This window comes from Maylandia zebra, linkage group LG18 (assembly GCF_041146795.1).
Source record: "Maylandia zebra isolate NMK-2024a linkage group LG18, Mzebra_GT3a, whole genome shotgun sequence".
In the NCBI taxonomy this organism is placed as follows: Eukaryota; Metazoa; Chordata; class Actinopteri; order Cichliformes; family Cichlidae; genus Maylandia; species Maylandia zebra.
Window position 1 is genome coordinate 17437727 of NC_135184.1, and position 27096 is coordinate 17464822.

Genomic DNA, 27096 nt, shown 5'->3' on the forward strand with positions numbered 1-27096 from the left:
TGTATTCAAATTTCATTTATTTGCTCCTTTGCTGGTAGATATTACCATCCTGGTGTCTCTATACTTACATAAGGCTGCACAGCATAGCTTAGCACAGAGATACAAGGACACAAGACAGAGCTAACCCTTTTCTAATAAAAGGGATTCAATTACCCAATCTACCACCGCTACAGTTCATGCAAAAACCAACAAACAGCCTGATATTTACAGCTCTGGGTACAAGGCTAATACTCCCACTAGTTGCTGAATCTAGTGGATCAAGATTAAATAAATGTTTCATTATGATTAGTATTTACAAGTCAACAAAAACATAGAAATGCCCATATACAAATAAATCGTTCACATGTAGCATGTTTTACACCGAGGCACAGTATTGAATGAGATAAGGATGAGGTACACATAATAGGTCATGGAAAGTGATAATAAGCGTGCACTTGATGCAAGAATAACACCAGCTGTTAGTGTGGTTGTCGATCCCTCTCTGGATAAAATGGTCAGGAGCAAATGTGTATCACTGACAGATGACTAGCTGAGTGTGCTAAACACTAAACCTATTTCTGCAAATTCCAACACTGACCTCTTTCTTTCTTCTTTGTTTTCTTTTTAATAACAGCATTTGTTCTTGTAACATAGCAGCCTGTGTGTGGATGTGTGCTTTTACACATTTAGTATAAATATTAAAAAAGGGGGGAGGGGGGGTATGTGTATACTGCTTTATTTTTGACACTGAAAGATTGCAGTGTTGATCTCAATCTTCAATTTGTTACATATTTGATATGTACAAGGATAATCCCAATGCTATTCAGGGCGTGTGGACAGACACTCTGGCTCACTTATAGAGCACCTGTGCTGGCGTGAAATCACTGATAATTTGATCTCCAAGCAGCCCTAGAATTGGCACAATCGACTCTTTACTCAGAGAACCGAGGTCACAAGGTAACCCTACATTCTTAGTCTTTTGTACCATCTACAAAAGTACTGATGTGTTTTTAATCGGTTACTGTCAAAGCAGAATATATATAATAAAAGAATATTATGGTTTCATTAAAATAGCTTTCTACAATTTCTCTCATTCAAACACTCGCAAATGCACGCTCACACTTTCATTAAAATGTTGACAGCTTTAAAAGTGGTCATACTCCAATACAGCTTATGGCAAAATTGATTTAACACCTTCAAAAAAGCCACTTACATGCAGCACATTTTACAAAACTACACGTTAAAAAAAAAGAAGCAAAAACAACATTTACATTGCATAGATAAAATAATCATGCATGTGATGAAGTTAGGCACAAAGTCCAAATCATACACATTTGCAACACTGCTTTTGCATGTTTTTAAATCCACAGAGAAATCCTGCCTGCTTGGTTAGATGAGGTGTTTCTACATCAGATACAACTAAAGAAATCTTAATGAATGCTTGCATGAAGTTTTTTTTTTTATCCTTTCTTTTTTGGTTAAATATGAGAGAAACATACAACAATGTAGGGTTTTCTTGGTTGGTCCATAAAATGCTATGAATGAGTAAGAAAAGCAGCTTTAGTATGAGGAACTTAAAATATGTTAATAATGATTGTATTACTGTGTAAGACATTACAGTTGTAAACAATGTGAAAATGATAATGATTTTGTTATTTGTTATGTAGCTAATTTACAGTTCATGCACTGAAAGGAACAAAATTTTTAAAAAGTTATTTATACTTTTCGATTAAAGGTGTCGCTGAATGTCCTCGTACAGTGATCACTTTACATTTGCACGTTTTTCAGTTCAAATTCAGATCATCACCATCTCGAGTCATTATATTTAGTCCGTTCTTCAGCCTCTCAGTCTTTCATTCGTTGTTCTAGACGTTGCAAACGTCTGTCCAAGTGATCTGCTTTGTCCTCTACTTACTCTTATGTGAACCAATCATCACCTTTGACACAAAGTTGACAATAGCGCTTGCTGGCTGCTCGGGGTCATGCTCAGCAAACAGGTGGCATACGTTGCCCGTCGAAGTGCCAGTTTTCCTCGCCACAAAGCCGAAGATTCTGCAGAGGAGGAGCAGTGTAGTTAGTAGCATTACTGTCATCTGCCTCAAACAGGCAGTGCACCTTTAAAAAGAACTGCTTTCATTGTCTCTGTGCAAAAATATAATTATCTACATACCTTGGTGATGGGCAGCCATCTTTTTTCCACCTATTGGAAGTAAAAAAGGGATAATAGTGTCATTTTTGCTACACTGAATCCACCTAAATACTTACATTCAAAAGTGTCAATTAGATTTGCATGAAGTTATTTAAATTAATCTTTTGCCATATTTTGGATTTTCCTAGATACTTTAGAGAATAAAGGCCAGTCAGTGCGACTTGTAGTGTAAAAGGGATTCAAGTAGTCAAAAAAATGAAAACCATATTAAATAAATACCCATCACCCATTCACAACATGCAACTGACATACTTCTCTATAATAACTAGTGAAACACAAATAGCAGGTGGGCATGTGTTTTGACATTAAATCAACAATACTTACTTTCTATCTTGAGGGTCCAGAGCACAGTATATTACTGTATTGACATTGTAATGCCTCCTGAAAAAGAGCCTAAAAGAAGCCAAATTATGGTAAGAAATTGCTAAGCTATGCATATATGAAGAATGCAAAAACTATGTTTACTCACTTTCTCTGGTTGTCAGTGAGGGTGATTCCCTGAGAAGAAACTTTGAAGTGGACCACAGTGGAGGTTGGTGTAGCGTTAGAGTTCAGGACCATAGTGGTGGCCTTCTGCACTGCCTGGACACCCGTTAGTGACTCCATTTCCACAGAGCCCAGGAACCAAACATTACAGGCTGCAGCAGCAGACAAATTCAAAATTACACTTGGATTTGCAAAGCGCAAATAACGGCAAAGCGAGTGCATTGGGTGACACACGGCATAATAACAGGACAAGGAAAATGGCTCATTTCTACAACAGAACAGCACACAGAGATTGCGTCAGCGTTCGTATTAAGTCAGGCCACCTGTTTGTGACAGTGTCTTTTCATAGCAACTGATATAAGAAACCTGATTACCTGCTCCCTGTTTTAGCAGCTCAGCGGCAGAGTTTGTTACTGATTGCGAGGTGTTCTCACTGACATCTTCAAGAGGATCTGCGAACAAGAAAACAATGAGATTATCCAGCAAAAAAACCCCTCAACAGTTACATCAGCAGATGAAAACACTAAGCTGGCAGACAGTTAAACATAGAGAGGCAGATGTTGGTAGCCACAACTTGAATACTACCTTTGTCAGGTATGATAAGTTTACAGGGCAGGGCCAGAGGAGTGATTGAATGTTGGTAGACCAATGCGGTTAAGCTTCCTGTAAAACAATACCATATTAAATTAGAATTCTAGTTATAAATCTGTTTTGGTTAATGACATGTTTATTTAAAAAAATGCAAGATTTCATGAAAAATTGCAAACTGTCAGAAAAAAGAAAAAGAAGGAGAAAAAACAACAGAGAAAAACTTCTATCACCACGATAAAATAAAATTCTCATCAGTGGAACACTTAATTTGATTATATATCTTCAATAGTTGCTATATTTGAAGAAAGCGGGGCACAAAAAAATGCCACAGAAATCAGACATAAACCATGAAACACTGTATGGGTAAATTCCAGTCTATCACAGTCTATGATCTATCGTTATTTGGCGTTCATGAAATTCTCCTGCCCTCTACTGGTGGTGGTACAATACAATTTCTGTAGTGTAGCCAAAAATCCAGATGGTGTCACTGATGTTTGCTAACCATGTAAAAGTCTTACCAAAATATGGCTCATTGGGGCAACCCTTCAGCCGCACTCCTTTCTGCGTGCACTCAATCAGAAAGTGGCGCACTAATTCATTGGCCAAATCTCCTCCTGTTAGAAAAAGAAAGAAGAAATACGTAACTAGCTAGAATAGTATACTTTCTTTTCAGCAAACTTTCTTGTATTTGAAAATCTAGAATTGGGGGTGTAAAACTTGGCGCCCCTGGAGCCTGCCCAAGAATCCTGTCTGGCCTATGGCAAGTTTGAAAACTGCAGGGAAGTCATTAATTATCACTTTTTCTTTCTTTCTGAATAAAAAAAATACTCGTCTGCACTGCTATTCCTCGTTCGCATTACAGAGAAGTAAATTACTAGTTCCAAAATAGTCAAAGATGATGGAAATCTGTTGTGATCTTTCATTAGGAACTCATAGCTAATGAAACATATTGTTAAAACTGCGCTTTTTAAAATTTAAACTTGTTCATCATCATTTTTGTAAAGGGACAGTTCAAGAAATGCAAACATTTTCCAGAAACGTCTTTACACAAAAAGAAAAAAAAGAACATAAACATATGAGTTATAGTAAAAGGTTTTTCCGACCCACTTCACATAAAATTGGGCTCTATGTGGCATGCAAACCAACAAATTAACCTCTGCTCTACACTTACTCTGACTTGCATAACATCTCATAGCAGTTATCTCAGTACCACACATAATTTCCCAGCCTTTAAGTGTTGCGTCAAACACATTAAATTGCTACATTCATTCTCTAGAGAGATTAGGTGGATTATGATTCAACAGAAGCTCTTCTGAAGGGGCTGGATGAGCGTATGTGAGGAATGTCTTGATACAAAAGCTTGGAGAAAAGCCTGCTCCACAAAGTGGGTTGGGTTTCACACTTATAAGCAGTCACAATACCCAAAGCTCAAAGTCTGGAGATGGTTTGTGTCATGATGTCACCACAGGTGCTGTTGGATTGAAGAAGGGTGAAATCAAACAAAAGGGCAGGTGTGAATCGGGGAGAAGGGAACATGAAAGGACTGCAGACAGGGCATAAGGGCATCCTTTGTGCCCCTCAGAATAAGCAGACTTTTTCCTGACACACTGTGTGGGGTTTAGTGTTCTTTCCTTTCCTTTTCCAAATAAGAAAATTGGGTCTGTATTGTAATTCGGTCAGTACTTCCTTACATGTGGAAACAATCCAGAGAATGTTTGACCAGAGTCCTCTAGAGACTGCGTGTTTGTTACCAAAAAAACAAAGAAACAAACAAAGAAAAGAAAAAAAAACTTTAGCCTATTTTCTAAATATGCTAAACCAACAAACCAGGAAGTTGATGACCAAACAAAAATCTTGTTTTGACTTCAGTTGTGGGACTGACAGACTTCTCAGAAAGACAGTTACAGTATGTGGGAAAGTGCACTTGCACAAGAAGACACTGGGATTATAGCAGGCTTACAGACCCAGCACATCTTTTGTTAATGAGTGAAACGTCAGCTGTACATCTAAGTGTATCAGGCAATAGGGGTCCCTTTGGCATCGTGATGATGATGCCCAGGAGAGAGAAACAGAAAGACAGGAGTTCACTCACAAGCAGAGGGAGAGAGGGACTCTTAGGTTCCACTGTGATGGTGCGCACAGTGGGCTGTAACTGAAGATGGCTTTGTCTGTGCTTATGCTATGCACCATTCCCAGGATTGTCCAGACCACTGGACCAATCTCTAATATCTTAACTATCAATGAAATTCTGTAATACTGTGATGTATGTTTATTTCCCAGAGATATTTATGTATGTTGTGTATGTGTTATGTACAATACAAATACAAACTGACCCGAATGATCCACTTAAAGTATATTGCACATTCCAAGGGAGCTTTAGGTTACCTTTGCACGATTATTCAAAGCAGAAGGACTGGTCAACTGGTCGCAGCAGATGGCCGCCAGAGATTTCTCCTTGTTTAAAGGGAGTTTTTCCTTTCCACTGTTGCCAAGTGTTTACCTTAAAGTGACTGTTGTTGTTATTTGACGCTATATAAATAAAACTGAACTGAACAGAACTGTATTTAATAAAATTAAGTGTTGGATTGCTTTGCTTGTTGGGATTTCTGTATTAGAATCGCTTCCACCCACTTCCAGTGTCTTACACAAAGTTATTCACACAGATTTTAACTCAATATTTAACACACAGACATAAAAAGCCAGAAAATATGTCTGTCCCAAATGTTGAAGTGCTCATGCCGTCTTTTAATCACCCACATGTACCATACCTTTCTTGTTCTGCTGAAGAACTGAGGGAGGGGGTGTAGCCACCTTCATAGCCAGACCGTAGGCCCCCCTGAAGGAGTGGCTGTCCCGCACAATAAAGCAGCCTGGCTCCTTGTCTTTCAAGACTGAAATAGCTGAAGAGAGAGAAACAATGATTGAAGTAGCTCAAGAATTTTCTTAACAAAAAAGTGTTTACATTTGGCACCTACCTTGATCCCTTGAGATGTCTGGCTTGTACCAGAATTTTGATGTATCCTGCACAAATTTTACAGTAACCTGCTTGTTGGCTAGCACATCTGGAAAATACACAGACAAAGAAAACAACAAAAATCACTCAACGAGCCGTATGACACCCACGAGGCTTTCAGTTTCTTTAGCAGACCCTAGCTTACCTGGCAGAGGTGAGGCTGTGCCTGGCGTCTGAGCTGACAAGTCAGGCAAGATGTTAGGGAAAGGAATACTCAGGGAGCTACCACTGTGGGGACTTGAGAATCCACTGAGGGCTGGAGAGGCTGTTCCCAGCGAATGCTCCCCATCTGACGTCCTCTTCTTTTCAGGCAGAAGTGGAGGCTGCATTTGTGCTAACTGATTCTGCCCATCCATTGAGGGTAAAAGATCCCTGTCCAGGTTTGGACAGTCTGCGCCATAGCCGAGACACGAGTCATCCTGTTCCTCAAAGCTTTGAGCAGGACTATGGTTGAGAGTATAGTTAGCCATATGGCTTCGCTGGTTGCTTCGAGGAGAGCTGTGAGCATTCGGGGCAGGGTGGATGTGGGGGTGGTTAAGGGGAGGAGAGTGGTGGCCATAGTCCAGTGACACGGAGTGTGGCAGAGGTTGTCTTGCAGAGGGGTAGCTACTCAAAGAGGAGTGGTGGCTCAGGACAGGATGCTCTGGCCAGTGCTGGTTCTTGTTTGAACTGGGGAAAAACAGATTATGGGAGCATTTTATTACTGCTGGTGTTAACACAGGATCTAAAAAAAAAAGGTGCTTGGAGTTTTTGTGTAAGTCAGAGCTCTACCTGTCTGTCTGCTGAAGGCTCCCAACAATAGAGGCAGAGTATGAGGAACTTTGTGTCCTGTGGCAGTTAATGGAGGGGTCTGGCAAACTCTCCACTCCGAAATGGTTGATCTCTGAATATTCCCTGGGTTCTGTGTAAGACGAAATACAGAATGTTAGAAAGCACATTTCTGCACAGAGTCCGAGTCAAGGTATGCATTTTATAATTTTAAAAGAACACAAACATAAGCAGGGATAAGTATGGAGAGAAAAGCTGCAAAAAGAAAAAAAAAAAGAAAAGAAAAAGCAGCTCTGAAAAGTTTAAAAGAAAATTTCTGCAACACGTGAAATAAATCACAGGGAAAAAGGTTGGTGTTCATTCAAGTAACAAATACTTACAATTGTAGTTGAAATGTAACCAGAACTGTTCGTATGGCCTTATACCCACCCAGGTGTTCAGCAAATAAGACTTAACGGTAGCTACAAATTAAACGCCTACACCAACAATTACCTAAAGCTTTATTTCAGTCAGTCTGGGCACACTGACATCCCCAAAAACTCAAACTGTGTCTTTGCAGGCAGGTTTTCTCTGGGTTTATGGAAACAAGAGGTGCAAAGCTGAAAGAGTAACTGGTTTCTTCTTGTCCCCATTTCCGCTCGTGTACACAGAGACACTTTCATGGGGAGGAGAAGTTGTTTTTCTTCCTGACCCACAGTAACCATGGAGATGTGGCAGGGCTGAATGCAGCGATTCTTGCCTGAATATCTGAGGTAGTAAGAGGCACAGCAGGGACACAGATCTGCTCCCAGGACCTACAACCTTTAGACATACTGTAGATCTCTATGGAAACAAACGGGTTTGATCTATTTTATCTCTGTATTGGATCAAACACCAGACTTTAGATTGACGTTTAAATCAGTTTCATAGTTTTGAGAGAGCTCTATGACAAAGAGTAAATATAAAAAAGGTAACATTTAAGAATTCTGGAAAGTCCACCAGGCCTGTAGGAACAAAGTGCTATAAATGCACTCTTTCTTAAACTCCATCCATCCGTCTCTAAAAACAATCTCACAGTCTGGATTTTTTTCTGCACTGGATAAAGACCAAAGTAAAACATGAAGAAAAAAAAAAAGATTTTAATATAAAAAACAACACAGTTATGTCCCAAAAAAGGGGTTTTCTGTGCAGGTTGTGACCATGCAGACATTCTTTAAAAACCAACCATGAAGGGCAGACAATGGTTAGGAATCTCCCTGCTTTCGAGACAACTTTTACCATCTGTCTCAAAACGGCTGATGTTGCACAGAAAACAATGCAAGCATTATTATAATATAACGCAGAAAAAATCCAAAATGCCTGTCCTGTCTCTTTTGTAATGAAAACATGCTTAAAAAACATACATGTATATTATTATTGGTGTGTTGTTTTTCTGTCATTTCATTTTAATTTCTCAGAAAATGGACAAAAAAACCCCAAAAACAAGCTCAGTTTGAAGAACTTTGAAGAACCCACCGTGGTCGGTTCTGTAGCCTCCAAAAGATTGCATGCTGGGAGATGGAGTATTCCTGTTGTGAGTCACTTCTGAGAAGATTTTCACTGAAAACCCAAAGCACATGAGCATGGGACAACACACATTATCAACTGCGCTGAGAAATCCGGTGACAGTTACAGAGACAAATAAGCTGTTTCCCCACGCTGGTAGGATCATCGCCCACCGCTGCCTGTATTCACATGGAGCACACGACACAAATCAGTCACATTCTCAATACTGGAAGTAATGGATTGGGTGAGGGGTGCATCTGAGTAAAGCATCCAGCAGGCAGGGAACAGACCATAACTTGAATATTGTGTTATTCTCACACTGCACAAGCAGACACAGGTGGAAATCACACGGGTGCCAAACTGCATTTGTATCAGAGGGCTGGTTGATCCTTATTCCAATTCGTCTATGGTGGTAGGCATCTAGATTATTGCAAACATCTCCCTAAGGCCTTTAGTGCATGTATGAAAACTGAACTGCAGTGTACTCACCATAAGGTGTTGGTGGAGAGATGGGGAATGCAGGAGTGGGTGGAGGTATGTCACTATTATCTACATCTGGGCCGTTGGATCTGTAATCCGCACTGTCACTTCGACACAATATGGAATGCTGAAACAAACATTACACACGTATGTATAACCGGAACTGAAAGTTAAGAGGGAAAGAGGTCATTTAAATATACTGCACACATGTGCTGTATCTACCTGGGACTGTGGCACACAGGGGGGACATCTCTGCTGGCCTCTGTACTCCTCTGCTTCAGCCCATCTTGAGTTACAGAAGCCTGAATGATCTATGACGTCCCTTCCTTGGCAACTCAGAGTCTGTGTTATGCCCACTCGTCCGTCACTGGATTGGACAGCTGCATACACACAGGTAGACAGCAGCAAGAAGGTCATTAAATGTTAACAGATTTACATGCATCACTGCTTTCAAGGAAGTGAAGTGCCTTAAAGACACCAATGAGAAACAGTGGTGCTTTGACCTTTGGTACCTTTGAGGAAAGTACGCACAGTGCAGACAGGGTTTGTCTAAACTGAATTCCTAAAAAACTTTTTGAAGCAGTATGGTTACACAGAGTAATCACAGTATTTCTAACACTTTTTTTTCTGATTACAATGAATCAAATGGCAAATTTCTTCAATATCAAAGCAGTTTAATGGAACCTCCAGTCTTCACCTCTGTCATGTTGGTAGTTTTTAAATTACATCTTACTTAGCCTCCTTAAATCAGACACAGTATAGCACAGGAATAACTATATATTATGATAACACAATTAGTTTGGGAATGTGTTACACCTGAATTTGGGCATGCACAAAAGTGAAAAGGTTTGCCACTTGTGTAATGTTTTGAGTGGACAGCTGAGGAATGCCGGAGGTCTAGCTAGATGGTGTTCATTGTGTATTCGGGGTGAAGGGTGTTCAGTGTTGTGACTGCTCTGAAGAGTGTGGCCACTCAGCACCAGGGTGTTAATTTGAGCCCTCCCAGTGAGTTCTGACCTCTCAGGCCTGAAGAATGCTAATGCCTGGCCTCATTAATCACTTTGCCTGATCTACAGATGACACAGACAGAGCTGTATGCATAGATGACATTATTTCTTCTTACTGCAGGTCTATGTAGAGTACTTTGCAAAACTCTTGAGCCACCCCTTATTTCTTTATATTTTTCGTTCTAGGCGGCCAAATTTGTAATATGATCTTGAATAGTTCTCCAGGCTTTCTGAAGGTCTTTTAAAGTTTTTCTTTGGACATTGGCTGCTTTTCCCCCCTTATGTTCTAGTCCTTGTAGCTGATCATTTTCAGATGATTTTTTTTTTTTTGCTTGTTAAACCACTTTAACAGTGATGGGAATAACGGCGTTACTTTTTTCAGTAACGAGTAATCTAATTCCTAACGTTACAACGCCGTTACCGTTACGAACAAGAAAATGAGGTCGCGTTACTATTTTTCAACAAACAGACGGTTGAAACTGTGTTCAGGTGACCGCACCTTATATCAGTTGCATGGAAGTAGCTGACTACGTAAGTAATCTGGGCGCTACAGCTTTCAGCGGCTGCGCGCGCTCCCGCAGACGACAATCACTTTCTGGCAGATGATCACTTTTTGGCACAACACCTGGAGCTAAGGGGGGCAAAACAATCGCATGAGTGTTGCTGTTTGACTGAGGAAGAATATCTTAGTCGTGGTAAGCCAATCACATGACCACTTTAAGATGACAAAGCAACAATGTGATATATACCAGTTTTTAAATTGTGTTGATAGGCCACGTAAAACCAGAGTCATGGTAAACAATATATACGCGGCGTTTTTTCCTCAATAGTTTTGTCACGTTTAACGTCTAAGGACAGCGCTAGCAAGCACTCTCTGCTTATGAACAAACAAAAAACAGCTCGATCGTGTTCGTGGAAAAATGCACCATATCGACCATTATTTCTGCAACCTGTCATGACTTCTAGAGTAAGGATGGGATGGGAAGTATAATACATTATCTACAGTATTGTGGAGGGGTACCTAGACAATAACCGATAAGGCAGTTTGTGCCATGTTGGAATTATGTTGATGAATGCCTTTTCATGTTGCTTGTCACTTGACCAGGCTAATAATGAATTTCAGATGATCATTTTTAGTTAACACTATAAGCAAAAAAACACAACTTCTCTCCTTAGCCCTAATATTCTTTTTACGCCTTTTAACTCCGTTAAGGTGTAAAAACAGCTAGTGTTATGCTTAAAAGAGTAACAGCATGGAAGCTACAAGCAATAACATGATGAACACAAGCAAAAAAGACGTCTAGCTGCATAGATCCTAGATGCAACTTCGAAAGTGCAAAAAACAAGGCCCAAAGCATGAACTTTAAACAGACATCCTATATCGTGAAGAACTTTTATAAACAAACACTCTTATGCTTCCCACAGGTTATTTGCAAATTAGAAAAGTTAGTGCCTTTGGCATTTTTTTTTTTTTTTTTTTTTTACTTGGAATGGTGCACCCATGTAGTGGATATGTGCAGACAGGTATGCCTGTTGAATCAAACGGAAAGAAACATCGCCTGCGGGCTGACTTGTTTCTCTTCTGGAAATTCCTCAGGCCTCCCTATTTTGCACCCCCCTCCTACAACCACGCATGCATGCTGTGATTTATCCACGTAGATAGCTTTCTGAATTACCTCTGCATTACTAGTTTTTAGTAAAATTGCACTAAATGAATAAAAATGTTGCATTTTAATTTAAAAAAAAAAATGCTGTATGTTTTTTTTTCTGGTTTCTGAATATATTTATCAGAAATGTTAGGCTCTATTAAATTTTACAGATGTAGACAGAAGCAGAGAGGTACGGAAGGAGATAATGTGAATTCTTTTGCAGCTTTTCAAGAATCTCAGCATGACTCCAGGAATCAGTTTCAACTTGAAGAAAGAGGAAATAACTTTATCGTTGTAGATACTATAGCCATCGTGTTGCATAACCCGTGTTTGCTCAGCAAGTCTAACAACAATCAAAGCAGATGTTTCAGCGTCACAGAATCATGGATAAGAACTCAAAAGAAAAGATGGAAGCGTGATGCTGACTACAACCGGCACGCAATAAAGATGATTAATGTTAAATGAAGGAATGAAGTGCACATTTCAAATGTGGTGCTTTGAACATCTATACACAACAACGAGCTTTCGGTGCACGATAGTCACTGATTGTGGACATATCTGTGTGCACACGATGAAATCTCTATTAACAAACACTGAGACGGTAAGGTTCAGAAGAGAGGACGATAGCTGCTCTGTCTGTCTTCATGTACCACATTGATCCCGCCCTCAGATAGCTAAACACACAGCTAAAAACAAGTCAGGACAGCGCTCTTTCCTCTGAAAATATCTGAAAACATCTGAAAACCTGGCAACAACCCTGCTATTTCTGCCCCTAAAACACGCCAGGTGGGAAGGGGAGAGAAGGTGTGCTTTGTTATGTTCGCTCTTGAGTGAAGTGGAAGAAAAGTGGATGGTGCTGGAGAAAAACAACTTGGGATGAAATAGGTCTTGCTGCTTATATTTTTTTTTCTGTGTTTATTTGCTGTATCAAGGCAAACAACTTCCTGTCTGAGATTAGTCACACGTTTTTTTCCAGGACAACACCACATCAACACCATCACCACCACCACCACCACACCCAGACTGACTATCTTACCTGTCTGCTGTGTGCTTTTCAGGTCTGCTGAGTTATTATCGCTGAATCTGAGGTTGATGCCGTTTGAACATTTGCCGACCGAGCCGTTAACCGGTGTTCCACCTTTTCTCTTAATGGAGCTGCCGTGGCTCGGCACAAACGTGGGATCCAGGTCCATGATCAGCTGATTGAGCTGGTCGATGGAGTTGTCGATGTCCTTCGTGAGAGATTTGAACTCTTCATCCCGTTTGTTGTTATTGTTGTTGTTTATCGACGTTTGTTCTTTGTGGGGTGCTGCGTTTCTAATAAGATCTGCTGCGGAGTCCCTGGTAAGGCCCTGTGGTTCAGTGGGCAGGCCTGCTTTAGGTAGACTACCACCCTGCTTGTTCCGGTGGAATCGATCTGCATCGTTTCCATCCTCTGGCATATAGGTAAAGTGTTGCGCGGCAACCATTTGCTGCTGCCGAACCCAGGACTGTGTGGAATAGCTTCCCTGTCTGTAGACATGCTGCTGGGGTACAGGGGCATTGCTGGGATTAGAGGAGGCTATAGAGTTGCTCCTGTAGCTCAGACAGCCCCTTCTAGCCTCAGCATAGGATCTCTCATAGTCCTCGATAGGATGAGGTGCGATATGGTGGATGTGGTGCTGGCTTTGGCTTTGCTGCTCCTCTCCTCCAGGACTCCCAAAGCCATCTGACAGCAGGGAGTTCTGGCTGCTCTTGTGGCACGATGACGACAAGGTTCCCAAGCTGTCCACACTGTGCAGATCGTGACCTGTAATGACTTCATCATCAAGAATGTCTGTTTCCCTCTCTCGGGGTTGTGGGTCTCCATTGATGTGCACCTGCGCTGGGACTACCTGCTGGACGCCCACTCTAGCGCCTTCGTCAGTCATCTCCTCCAGTGACGGATCCTCAAGGCCAAAACCAGTCAGGAGGCGCTTTAGCTGGACCTTTTCCTGCTGACTTGGTCCCTGGTTAGCTTTGACGGAGGTGGTGGTGGTGGTGGTGGTAGCACTGGCGACAGGCGTGGGTTTGTCCGCCCACAGGGAAGTGCTAGATAAGCCTGAGTCACTACTGACAGAGAGAGCGTGGTCACTGTGGTCAGGGCTAGAGGTTGCGGAGGTTGTGCGCGGCCCTTGGGCCAGCGCGACGTTTCCTCTGGTGGGGCTCCTCTTGTTTGCCGTCCTGTCCTGTGTTAGGCCTTGAGATCGTGGTGCTGCAAAACAGAAGAGATGCGGCGCTTCATACAGTCAGCTGGTATGGGCACACACAGAGACGCACAAACAGCAGAGACGCACAAACGGGACAAGAAACCACAGACAAGAGAAGACTGTTAACGAGAAGACTCGCTACAGACGCCAAACACTCACGCCTCACATGACCATGACAACAGAGACTACAACACAGAGTACGAGAAGAGAGAGATGTGACTTATAATACTGAACTGAGACAAGCCATTAAATTAGATGTGTTGGGAAAAAAGTGTAATGTTATGTAGACTCAACCACATATTTTTTCTGTAATCTAAACTTACTTCAACTAAAGATATTCCACTCATCCATTCCCAATAGGCCAACTGTTAGAGTGCTTGTTTAGTAGTAGCAGTAGTAGAGTAGCGTGTATAACAGGCAAAAGGTGTTCTTCATTATATAGATTATATATGAGATGTGAAGTCTTCTATCTGCTGCTGCAACAGTCGGACAGCTGTGGATCTTCTCTGACCCCTGCATTCCTCACCCAGCTGTGATGAAGCCACCCAACTCCCTCGCTCTTGCCCCTTGACCCTCAGCATATGTCCAAACAAGCTCCTTAATCCTCAGAAGTAACAGATAAATCTCAAGAGGTCAGTCATTTTGAAAGGCCGAGCTAAATCACGGCATGCACGACAATAGAAAAGTCTGGTTTCAGCCACGCTAGACATCTTGCAAAATGAGGTCTGGAGTTGAATTCCAAGGGTGAGGGAACAATGTTGCCAAGTAAGCAGAACTGCCGTCTCACTGTCACTCTCCCTCCGCTACAACAAAAGAGAGCAGGGAACATGACTCCTACAATTCTTCCTTAGCCTACTGCTTTAAAGTACTTGCTTTTCAGTCAATCCACAACCAGAGGATTTGAATGCCAGACATGCATGATAAAAGCCCCCCTCCCTCTCTCTGCATGATTTGTCCCTCCCGTCACACAAAATGCACTTTTTAACACTGCTTTCAGGCATGTGCTGCTGGGATTTTTCCCCCCCAGTCTTAGTGGAAATTCCTTCTACTAAGGTTTAAGCGGGTTTGAATCTGAATACTAGCCATCTTTCTTCATCAATCCCTCTCATCATCACCACCCCCCCACACCTTGCCTCCTCCTTCATGGCCACCCATTTGGCTGCAGAATAAAATCTCTTACCTTCACGGTCCCTGCCAGGTAAGCAAACAAGACAATCCCAGCCTCCGGTGAAATAAAACTTGAAGAGCTGAACAGGCGATGAATGCACAGAGGAGCAGACATTGTTTTTAACACGCAGGTAATCGTAAGGGGCAAATTCAGAGACTTCGAATAAGTTGGCCCAGCTTTCTTTCACTGCCAGGAAGGTGTTTGCACTCTATACAAGGGAAGAGGGAGGGCTGGGGTGGTGGCGAGGGGAGACCTTGAGTTTTCCAAATAAGGGCAGAGGAATGTAAACAAGTGAGGCGGGACTAAGGAGCTGAGGCGGGCTGGAGGAAACCAGCCCGCCTCAACCTCTTGCCTTGCGTTAGGGGACTACCCCATAGGGGAGAGAAGAGGGGGAAGAAGAAAAAAAAAAATCAGGGAATGAAAGAAAAGAGAGAGGGCAGGCCAGAGAAGATCAAAGAATGAAAACAACATTCTTGTACTTCAAGAAATTTTCGCTCTTCAAAAAGACACTTTTCAATTAAAGCAGTCATTAGCGTCTGCAGGGACCTCGGGGCAAATTTCACGAAAAGTGGCAGCCAAGTTTGTTTTTCTTTTACTCTTGTGTGTCGTGAAATTACACGCCCGATGCCCTCATGCACAATGCAGGCAAGAAACAGATGTGCCTCAAACCCAATTACGGGGTTCACGCATTGTTTTCAAAACAGTTTTACCAATCTTGACATTAAGAAAGCCATAGATGGTTTACCAAACGTGTTTTTAGGTAGCAAACCTAAGAAAATCAGTCAAACCATTTACATCAAGCATTCATCATTTTGGCTGTTGTGGTATGGTCAGTCTCTGAATAATCTACCAATTACAGTGCACGAAAGCAGCGAAACCAGGACTGCTCCTCCAGCTACTTTTGTATCACAGGAGGAGGTCTGGTTGTGTATGCCTATGCAATTACCCAACCCTTTCCATTCCTTCTCAGTTACTACCATCCTGCACCCCACGAATGCCAAAAATGTGAGTCAAACACATAATGATGATGAGCATCCTCATTTGCTTCCACCCAGCCTTCTGCATGTGCCTACGATCTGTATACTGCCGCACACAGGGAATCACTTTAAATTCCACTGTACAAAGAGATGAACAAATAATGACTATTATTGAACAATACTCAACCCTAGCAGTATCTCACCATGAGGAAAGTTTTATTTTCTTAGTTTTGGAGTTGACATGGTCAACACAGTAATCAGAAACAGAAGAGATACAGTCTTTCAGTGCCTTAAGTCAAAGGTTTCATTTTATAGGTGTATATCTGATGCTAGTCTTTCCTAAAATTCAATATACTTAGTTAAATTGAGATTCTCCACGCTTCATAAAACCAATGCACAAGTGTTGAAAATTAAAGTTCATGCGATTCTTCCAAATATGAGTCAATCTCCCATCTCATGTTAAGATGCTCAACTTTACAGAGGAAAGAAACACTAGACACTCAACTAATATGTCACTGAACTTGACCTTTTAAACAGTTTTATAGGATTTGTGCATTTTGTAGCTTATTTTTAAAATAAAGTGAATGTAATTTGGCAAATAACACAGCTTGCTCCATAGTTAATTTGACACTTCACCCTCAAGTCCAAATCATCACTTCAGAAGAAGACAAAAACAAAATGTAACCGTCTATGATTTAAAAAGAAATAAAAAAAAAAGACATCTATCCATTTTTTTAGTTAATTTGTCAGAGGATTTCAAGTATCAAAGTATCATTCAAAACCTTTCCAAAACCATTTAATCAACTTTTACAGGATCTGCTTTCATTTAATGTGGACTAACATTTTTGAACTATTTGTATTCTATGTTATAATTAGGACATTATATATTGGTTGCTGTGACCATATTATACAGAAGTGCATTTAATTAGGGAAAAAGTCCAATGAAAAATGCTAGATTATTTACAGTAAAGAGGAGACATTTCCATGGATATCCGCCTTTCTATTTAAATTTAAAAAACAAAACAAAAAAAAAAACAAAAAAAACAAAAAAAACCAACACTGCCGCCACATACATTAAAAAAAAATAAAATAAATAAATAGTCAACAACCTTTCTTGAATTAACAATTTTGTTAGCCATCAATTCACACAAGGAGATAAACACACACTGACGATTGAAGAAAAGCCACTGAAGTAAATGAGGTTTTCTTTTCAAAATATTAGCACTAAAGTGGCAAACGTTTCCTAGACTTCCTCCTCCTGAAGAAGCTCCGAGTGACAGCCTCACGGAGGTAAACTAGTCCTGCCAGAAGACGGGGTGGTAAGTGGATGTAGAATTCCAACAAAGCTCCTAGTCTTGCTTCTCAAATGTAGCGTTTACATGAGAAAAATAAGGCTGTAAATATCCCACATGAATGCTCGGGAATCGAGGCAATAGAAAAAAATGCTTCTTTGTTGTTGTCATTGCTTTGCTTTGATGAATTCTTAAATTTGAGTGGTTGTGTTTTTATTGCATTCCCACAAGTGAGCATGAAGAAATCTATTGGAGTATTTCAAATGAAAGCAAAAAAAAAAAAGCAACAAAAAAAAAAAAAAAAAAAAAAAAGGCATGCTGAACTTAGCTTATAAAAACACTCAATGAATTCTGGAACAGGGTGGATCTGTGTTTTAATGCCACTACCACGTTGCTCTATTCTGGGAGGTTGTTGTGAATTCTGTGGTCGAGTGGAGAGCAACAACCACAGCTAGGACGGGACGCCCTGACAGGGTGGCTCTGTGTGTGTGTGTGTGTGTGAGAATGTATATATACCCGCACATATATATATATATGTGCGTGTGTATGTGTGTGGGCGGTAGTGAGAGTGTGTATGTGTGAGTGGGTTAAAGCATGCCTTTCATTTCATGAAACAACAAAACAGAAATCTCCTGAGAACTGACTGCTCTTCCTTTGAACCCAGCATTTCCTGCGTACAACAACAATCCTCCCTCTCCCTCACACAGACACACTCCATGCCATCTCCATCACCCTGAAGTCTAAAAGGTAAGTTTAGCTTCGAAAGTGTCATAACTTGGATTGAAGTCCCACTCCTATAGAAACACCCATAACATGTAGTGGTGACTGCGTCGATGTTATTGCGATCACGCTGTAGCCACTCACTAACATGCACAACAGGCCCTGTCAAGGGGGGTTAATAACCAAGAGAGGGAAAAAAAAAAAAAAAAAAAAAAAAAAGGGTGCATGTGTTCATGTAAATGTAAAAGAGAAAGAACGCACTGCAAGCTGGGAAAATGATAAGGAAATAAAGTTGGATGAATACTAGTCTTGTGAGTCATGTAAAGACCACTGAGGCATCACAACAGTACCTTCGCCATCACAGATGTTCTGGTACGAGTCCCAGCGAGTTAGAGGATCTGCTGTGTTGTAGTCCACAATAACATCTCCTCCATTTTTCCACTTGTCAGCACCTGGAATAAAAAAAACCCCAAAAAAACAAACAAACACACACATTACTGTCCAGTTTGCATGCTATGTTAAGCTGGCTGTAGTGTCATATATATCGTAAAGTGACTGGAAAGTAGCACTGACCCTTCTCATTAATCTGATAGCAGGAAAGCCATGTCATTTCTGAACATTTTTATTTTTAAATTTTAAAGAAACTCCATCCATCCATTCACTTCCGCTTATCCTTTTCAGGGTCGCGGGGGGGGGGGGGGGGGGGGGGGGGGGGGGGGCTGGAGCCTATCCCAGCTGTCGGGGTACACCCTGGACAGGTCGCCAGTCTGTCGCAGGGCCAACACACAGAGACAGACAACCATTCACACTCACTTTCACACCTAGTGGTAATTTGGATTATCCAATTAACCTATCCCCACAAGCTGCATGTCTTTGGATGGTGGGAGGAAGCCGGAGTACCCGGAGGGAACCCACGCAAACACGGGGAGAACATGCAAACTCCACACAGAAAGGCCCTGGCCTGATGGTGGAATTGAACTCAGGACCTTCTTGCTGTGCGGCAACAGTGCTAACCACCGTGCCACCGTGCTGCCTTTTAAAGAAACTATTTTATTTAATTTGTGGGCTAACTACAAACTAAGATAAAATAAAATTAAGGTTTTTATTTAAGACCCCAACTCATCAGCAAAAATATTATTGGTAGCTCTTTCTATTACAGCTTGGTAACCTTGGTAGAATATGTAACTTCAAACAAGCTGAATGCTATTACAAATGAAAACGCAAATTCATATTCAGAGAAACTGTTTTATTATTAAAAGGCAGCCAAGCTGAGCTGTCATATGGTCAGGATGTTAAAGGGTGCTCATTTTCTTCTTGCATTTACTCAACTCTTGTCAGAACCAGAGTGGCCTGTATTCTATTAGTGTAGCAACAAATAAGCTGTATAGCATAAACCCACGCTTGAGTCATTATTATTTACTTACATCTAGCAAATACTGACATATTTTTAGAGTCCTAGGTTTAAATGCAGGAAACATTACTAAAAATGTGAAGTTTTGTATTTTACACTCATGATTGCTGGTTATTACACATAAACTACTGCTCATTGTCCACGTCATTAGCCACAGCGGCAAAAACAATATTTAAACTGCTACCTTAGAGGAGAAACAAAGCACAATCAACTAATATTAGTATTCAGTATATTTCAGTATATAAAAATTCACATGCTCAGATGTTACTATGTTATTGCTAGAAGGTGATTATATTGTTATTATATAACTTATAGCCCTATTTTATTACTAAGTAGTGCTGTCAACCAATGCAGTTTGTTTCCACACTTCTTTCCTAAATATGTAAATATCAGTTTAATATTACTCAAGTATAACCACTGTTGACAGAACATATTACCTAGTTATTACTCGGTATTCTTGGTATTTAAGTGTTAATAACTTGTTATTTCCATATTATTACCTTCTTATTACCCCTCAGGAACCACATTATTACCAAGCTGTAATAGAAAGTGCCACCACAATATGGCTGATGACCAAAAGACTTAATCAAAAACAGAGCAGACAATAGAAATATATACATTTCATTGTATACCAGACCTGCACAGAGGCCCCACATAGTTTGTGGGGCCTCTGTTGCAGCTCATGCTGTGCTTCTTTGCCTCTCTGTCAGCACACACTTCACACTACATTTCCCTTCTCATCAGGGGGCAGAGGGAGATGACCAGAGGAGGGGACAGCACGTAAAAAAGTAGAATAGAACATTGTATCTGGTTTTCAAATTTTCCTACTACTCCCTATAGTAATTTTAAATAAAGATAAAGAGTTAGAAGTCTACCTGTGATCTTCTCTGGTCCCTCGGAGAAAACCAGCTCCACTTTACCATAATCTGGAAATCTGGGGTCTGAATTGACAGCACAAAGGAGAGAAGTGCATAAATGAGAGCCAGAACCAGTAAGATGAAAGTTGCTGTTAGTTTGCAGCTCTCTTGGTAATTGTAACATGTTTGGGGAAACCAAATTATTGGTCTAAAAGCAGAATGTCTAAATTAAGTTCAAGCTGAACCTCGCAGATGCTGTGCAGAGTTGAGGAGTTGCTGTTTACTATCAGCGGGGTGATGAGATCTGTTCATGGGATTTTTTTTTCTAGGTCTACCTTTGTTGGCAGTCTCCATGTCCTCTTTTTCAAACATCAGGTTGTAACCCTGTACTGCTCCCGTGTGAAACTGCACCCGGAAAATAACCTCACGCTCTGAAGTCACCTCACTTTTATGATAGCATTTAATCTACGAGAGACAAAAAAACAAATGTCACAATGAATACAAAAGCGCAGATTTCGCAACTTCTGAAAACGCAGTTTGTTTTTTTTCCCTACCATGATGTCCCCTTTTAGGAGCTGCGCAGGCTCCAGCATGATGCATACACGGTCTCTGTGGCCTGGACCAATGTGACTTAAACAAAAACAACAGAAGTCTGTCGCATGGAGCCGGAGTGTGGAAGCAATTACAGATATTTACAGAAAGCAGTAACTAATTCAAATTAACATTAAACTAACTAAAACAGAAAACTGCTTTAAAGCCTTCCTACATACTTTGAAGTAAACTATAATGTTCAAATTACTGTACCACATGTGTAAGCTACTTACTAGAATCCAGATGAATACACTGCTTGCATTCCCTGGTAGACCTTGATGTAAGGACAGCACACTATATATAAAAAAAGGACAAAGTGTTTTCAAAATGTTAGTCACAGGTTCCTTCTTATCAAGACCTCGAGAAACCAGTTAGCTAAAATATTCAGGAGATGCTTCCTGGCTTGTTTTGCTCACAGCTGAAGTGTGATAAGCTGCTGCTGTGAGAAAGGGATTTGAGCTCCACGATGTGATGAAAACCTTTTTGTTGTTTCAGTAAAATTAGTGAAAACAGCAATTTACGTGTACACACGAAAATGCGCATGTGTGTGTTCCCATGGTTTCACTTGGAACTGGAAAGTTCATTTCTTCAGTTCTGTTTATGTAAACAACCTCTATCTGTTTGAGCATGCTTGTGAGAGTTGGAAAAAGAGAGACACGGTTCCAATCAGACTCCACTTTTGTTTACCCCTCGAACTCTGATGTGGCTGTCTCCGAATTCCTTTCTTTGTGCCATGCTAGAAGTGATGGTATTTTCTTTGAAACAATATACAGTGATAAACAATATGTGTTTAACCTCTTGCAGAGTTGAAATCTGGAATCCCGTGAAGGATGACGCAGTGCATGAACAAGGGGGAGGCATTGATCTTCATGGATCCGCTTAGCAGGCTGTTGAGGATCCAAACGTACCTGAGAGGAAAGCGGAGGTGGATATCAACATTACACAAGACTTTGTATTGCTTCAGTGATTTAGTATTACATATTCAATGCGAAGGGGGACTGAAAAGTGAGATATAAAAAGAACAATGTCATTGTTCATTGAAGCCAAGATATCCTGTCGTTTAGCCACTACAGTCAGTCTCCAAATGTTGGCTCATTCAACACCCATAATGCAACTTGATAATATCTTTTCATTACATTGACCTTGCCTAGTAAATACCCCTGATTCTATTACAGACCTTTCTGTAAAAAAAGATGTATTTTTCACAGGTAAAGTGATATCGCTAAGATATTTTTTCCAAACCTGACAGCACTTCAGCATTTTGGAAAAACAGGCTTATTTGCTTTTTTTGCAAGGTGAGAATGGCACATCAGCTTTGCTTATGTTAAATATGTGAGGGGGGGAAAAAGAAAACGGCCAACACGACTCTGTTGAAATAAATCAGAATCTGCTGTCTAGCATCTCTAGAAAACAGTAACTGTCATCATTACTGTTTATCACTGATAAGCAAAGAGACTAGACAGAAATGATAAACCAGTTTTGCCCAAGAGCCATGAGTGCGAGCGAGATATGTAGGTTTACGATTACATCAGGTTACCATGGGATCCTATTAAAATGATAAACAATGACTAGCTGTCAGCTCAAAAAGTAAACAAACAGCATGGGGACTGAATGAATTGTATGGTATCAGCTGGGTCTGGGATCTGATTGTTTGGATGGAGAGGTGGGTCAATGAGGAGCCAAACACACTGCTAGAGCTCTATTACCAAACAGAAGGGCGTGCTTATGTTTTGGGTCTTACCGCTTCTGTGAAGGTGTCATCAGAGCTGAGACCTTATCATCGTAGTATTTCCTCATGGCGAAGCGGTCCAACGCCTGGTCAGCACTTTGACAGAAAGAGAGAGACGCGTAAAACGCTTTAGGTAATTATGACTCAAGAGAAAGATTATACTCTCCTCTATAATTGAATAGTGTGGACTGTAACATCCAATTAAGGCAATGCATACATACACAGAGACACACACACACACACACACACACATGCATGCATACATACATGCATAGACAAGAGGGAAAGTAACCAGAGAAACAGAGGATTCCAACAGAGAGGAAGGGAATGCCAGCTTTAAGTAAACACAGAGGGGGAGAGGAGGACACAGAGAGGCCAGAGTGTGTGCGCAGCTTGGCTATTCAGACAGACCTAAAACCAACAGGCTCTGGAGCCCTTTCACCAAAGCTCTGTTACTGTCATCGGCCATCTCGCTCATCTCCTCCCCCCCACCCCGGAATCTATTCCTTTGTAAATCTGTCCCATTGTGTTTTCCTGTCTCTTTCTCTACCTCTCTTTTGCCCCGTCTTTCACATTCACCTTACTGCAATGGTATTCCTCAGTGGGAAGTGGGAAAGAAAAGTGCTAAGAAATGCACAAACTGTCTGAATTAAGAGCCAATATATGGCCATGCCACACTGTCTGCTGTGTGCAGAAAGAATCTACGCAATGCCATATCAGCAGGTCGTGTCAATATCAGCCCTTACTTAAACCTTCGGCACTTCCGAATTTGCTTGCTTGGTCAGAAAATTATAATCCGTTTTCTTCATGATAAAAAAATACATTGAAACTGACACTGTGGCTAGAAGGCATTTAAGTAACTAACATGTTTCTAAGTTGATTCACGCAATTCAATACGGGGTGATTCATTGCTTAAATTGTGTGGCTTTTCTTTGAATCGGAGAGAAGTGACTTTTCTTTTGACTCACTTTCTGATTCACCTTAACCCGAAATTAAAGGAGGTGAATAAACCACTGGTGGTTGGTTTGACATTGCTTATCGTCTACAAAAACACAACATATCGAGTCTTCGTGAACTGCTGTGGTTTGTTGTTCATACTGCTTCACCACCAGAAGTGAGCGGTCGCACATAGCATGATGAGCCATGACTTCAGAGCAAAAAGAAAAAACATCATTTATAGTAACAAAACATGAGAAGTGTGTTGGTTACCTGGCTGACACGTCAGTGAAATGCACAAACGATGAGATGACAACGCCAATTCGACCCTTGCCACCCTAAAAAAAAAAAAACCCACACAAAACAACAACAAAAAAAAAAAAAAACAGGAGATGATTCACTACACACGCAGCAGTCTTACTAAAAATGAAACCAAAGCCAAAAGGCCCCCCACAGTCTTCATAAACACAAGTTCCAGCCAAACGAACAGTATTGTCCAAAAGTCATGAGTCACCTCTCATTTCTTTTATATTTTGCTTCCACTGAGCCAGACTTTTTTTTGTAAAGATTAAATGTTATTTTTAAGATAAAATGTTTTAAGGTAGTCTTGAGCAACATTTCTCCAGGCTTTCTGGAGGTCTTTCAAGCTTTCCTTTGGCTATTTGCTGCTTATTCATTTTCAGTCCAGTCATCCAGTCCGTGTACTTAGCTATTTTCAGATGAATGTTTTTTTGGTTGTTTGCCAACCCATTTAACACTGACCTAAGAATCATTCAAGTGTAAAAATGTACCAACTTAAGGGGTGAACCAGTGTAGTGTCTACACATATCAGACAACTTAGCAAAGATCTTTATCTTTAGATACTTTATTATTAGCAAACTGCCAGGGATAACACAGTTATATATACATTAATAGTGTTTACACATATAAGAAACTTTCCAAAGAGCTATAAGCTCTTTGGAAAGCTGATCCATCTATTGTTTGTCAAATCCTCATCAGAAATGGTCTCTGTGGATGAAAGGTGGCAGTCAAGAAGCCCTTCTTAATTAAGGCAAACAGAGAAAAAAGGCTGAGGTGTGCCAAATTACACAACAACCTAACAGAAAATGAGGGGCAAATTTGAGATTTTTAGTTTCATCTGTTGTACGGAGGTGACCAAACTGCTGTGGAGTGAGTGTTTACAGCAATCTATGAGGCACGGCGGAGGTATTTTCAGGGTATGAGGCTCTATTTCAGCCAATAGTGTTGGGGATCTTACCAAAATTGATGAAATTATGACTGCAGAAAAATACCATCAGATTTTGATTCATCAGATTTTGATCAATTATCTAATACCATCTGGAAAGCATCTGATTATGCTTTATCGCACTGTAAATGCAGTAAAAGCATACCTGGATAGAAAAATACAACATGGAACACTATCAGTCATGGAGTCACTTCCCCAGAACCCCGACCTCAATATTACTGAAACAGTTTGGGATCATCTTGATTAAGAACATCCAAAAATGAACTTTGAATGTCCTTCAAGATGCCTGTAGAACTATTCCTGAGGACCAGTAATAGAAATTAGAAGAAATCTTCCCCAATCGAATTCTGGCTGTGTCAAAGAATAAAGGTGGTCGTAGCAACTTGCTGACATTCAAGTTTGTAAGAACTGCACAAACTCTGTTTTTTGTTTATTTGTTTGTCTATATATTGTATTTCCAAGCATTTTTGCACATATTCCAATAAATCACTGTTTCCCATAGCAAAGCATTAAAATGAACAGGTGCCTTGTGACTTTTGCACCACACTGCAGAACCACATTGTTTATTTCACATAACTGTTTTCTGCTTATTGTGTGTTTTTCCTTTCTTGTTTCACTGGTTTGCACTTACCCAGATTCAGCAAACATGTAAAACCACATTCTCATGACAGACAGTTCAGTAGATGTTAACCGAATCTGATCGAATCACACTTAGTCTTAAACTGTTCTATGTTTTACAATATTATATTTGTATAAAGGTTCTGTAGGTGCTCACCCTGCAGTGTATAACAGCCACATGTAGCGGATCAGCATTGAGCCAGCTCTCCATGGCCTTACAAATGGTGCAGATCTTATCCAAAGGTGGAGCATGCAGGTCAGGCCAACCTGTATCCAGGGTCTAAAAACAACACCATTAGACACACACATACACACTCATCATCCTCTGTCCCTATGCTTTACAAATCAATAATATCTTGCTCACATTAGCTCACTAGCCTGAGTTAATCAAGTAGACTGACAGAGGTGTACAGTTGCGCTATTTGAAGTAAATGCCAGATGCCTTACCTTTGGGTTCATTCTAGAGAGATCTTGTCTTTTCTCTGACAGGTTTATGATCTAAAGAAAACATAACACAACAAAGCACAAGTCTTAAAATGTTGTCTCTAAGATTTCTGCATTCTTCCTTAACAAGAGTTCTTACAAATGCATGAAATCACTCTGGGATCAAGTCAACATTACATCAAAGCCCACCACCTTTCAACACTTTCAACACAGTTACAGCACTTTCCAGGGGAAAGCAGCAAATGGACCGGCACTGACCAGGTAATTGTCTGCATGCTTGGACTTGAGCATACGCGTGACATCCTTCAGGTTGTGTGAGTAGATCTCCTCGGAGCACCCCCGGGGGAAGGACACAGCTATGATACGCTCTGTGATATACGTAAGGTCGAGTTCATATCCCTCCTCCATTATGAATCTTTGGCTTTCCTGTTAAAAAATATCCAAGCAGAGACACAGGAGGAAAAAGCCTTTCAGTCTCACAGCACTGCAGGTGACTCAGGTCAATATTTGACGCTCAAAGTCCTCAGCTTGTGTCATTGTGTACATGTTCTCATAGATAACTTTAGGGAGTGACTTCAATGCCAGATTGTATGACACAGCATACTGTGTTTACACAGCAACGGTCAGCAGTGTGTGCCACAGATACTACAGTATACTCTCTTAGACAATACAACATATCGCAATCTTTTTAACCTTTTGAGCACGACAGATAATTAACTTCTCTGGACTGCAAAAAGACACACAGGAGAAGACTGGACATGAGCAATCTAGGAACCGCAGTCAGTGATCCACAGCAACAATGACAAAGACAAAGAAAACTTTCAAAGAACTCCGGTTGAAACCAGTTTCTGTAAATCCCTGAGTGACGGCGTGTCCCTGTGACCTCATGGCCATGAACTTCCTGCTATGGTGGTCTAGGAAGAGCCAGTCTCCCACTGCTACTCAACACATCCCACAGACTCTTCTCTTGCTCTCTTATCTCGGTATCTTAGTACGGCCTCTTTGTCACTTTGTACAGCTCAGCAGCGAGAGAGTAGCAAGTTGTTGCCAATTGACCTCATAGTCATAAGTTAGTGTGGAAAACCTAAATCCAGCTTGGTTACGGAATTCTGTCTCCTGCTTGTGACAAGAAATTTTCAAATTAAAAGGGAGTAAAATCGTTCCAAAAATTAC

The 27096-nt window shown here is 40.8% G+C and overlaps 1 protein-coding gene across 2 annotated transcripts in view; it reads right to left on the reverse strand.

Annotated features, from left to right (window-relative positions):
- LOC101469893 (tensin-3) overlaps nucleotides 1-27096 on the reverse strand; it is a 32208-nt gene continuing 5112 nt past the window's right edge. The window contains exons 2-27 of one of the 2 annotated variants that reach the window (XM_014412313.4): nucleotides 26182-26349; nucleotides 25927-25977; nucleotides 25637-25759; nucleotides 23889-23953; nucleotides 22692-22775; nucleotides 21746-21858; nucleotides 21184-21244; nucleotides 20914-20989; nucleotides 20695-20824; nucleotides 20378-20443; nucleotides 18442-18543; nucleotides 12743-13939; nucleotides 9273-9430; nucleotides 9060-9177; nucleotides 8541-8624; nucleotides 7050-7179; nucleotides 6424-6947; nucleotides 6241-6327; nucleotides 6034-6165; nucleotides 3784-3879; nucleotides 3260-3337; nucleotides 3049-3126; nucleotides 2658-2826; nucleotides 2513-2581; nucleotides 2150-2179; nucleotides 1-2031 (exon numbers count right to left, since the gene is read on the reverse strand). In XM_014412313.4, coding sequence (XP_014267799.3) covers nucleotides 1887-2031; nucleotides 2150-2179; nucleotides 2513-2581; nucleotides 2658-2826; nucleotides 3049-3126; nucleotides 3260-3337; nucleotides 3784-3879; nucleotides 6034-6165; nucleotides 6241-6327; nucleotides 6424-6947; nucleotides 7050-7179; nucleotides 8541-8624; nucleotides 9060-9177; nucleotides 9273-9430; nucleotides 12743-13939; nucleotides 18442-18543; nucleotides 20378-20443; nucleotides 20695-20824; nucleotides 20914-20989; nucleotides 21184-21244; nucleotides 21746-21858; nucleotides 22692-22775; nucleotides 23889-23953; nucleotides 25637-25759; nucleotides 25927-25977; nucleotides 26182-26331 — 4116 coding nt within the window. In that variant the 5' untranslated portion in view covers nucleotides 26332-26349 and the 3' untranslated portion in view covers nucleotides 1-1886. The remainder of the gene's footprint in view (nucleotides 2032-2149; nucleotides 2180-2512; nucleotides 2582-2657; nucleotides 2827-3048; nucleotides 3127-3259; nucleotides 3338-3783; nucleotides 3880-6033; nucleotides 6166-6240; nucleotides 6328-6423; nucleotides 6948-7049; nucleotides 7180-8540; nucleotides 8625-9059; nucleotides 9178-9272; nucleotides 9431-12742; nucleotides 13940-18441; nucleotides 18544-20377; nucleotides 20444-20694; nucleotides 20825-20913; nucleotides 20990-21183; nucleotides 21245-21745; nucleotides 21859-22691; nucleotides 22776-23888; nucleotides 23954-25636; nucleotides 25760-25926; nucleotides 25978-26181; nucleotides 26350-27096) is intronic. The other variant, XM_014412314.4, reaches the window with a different exon arrangement.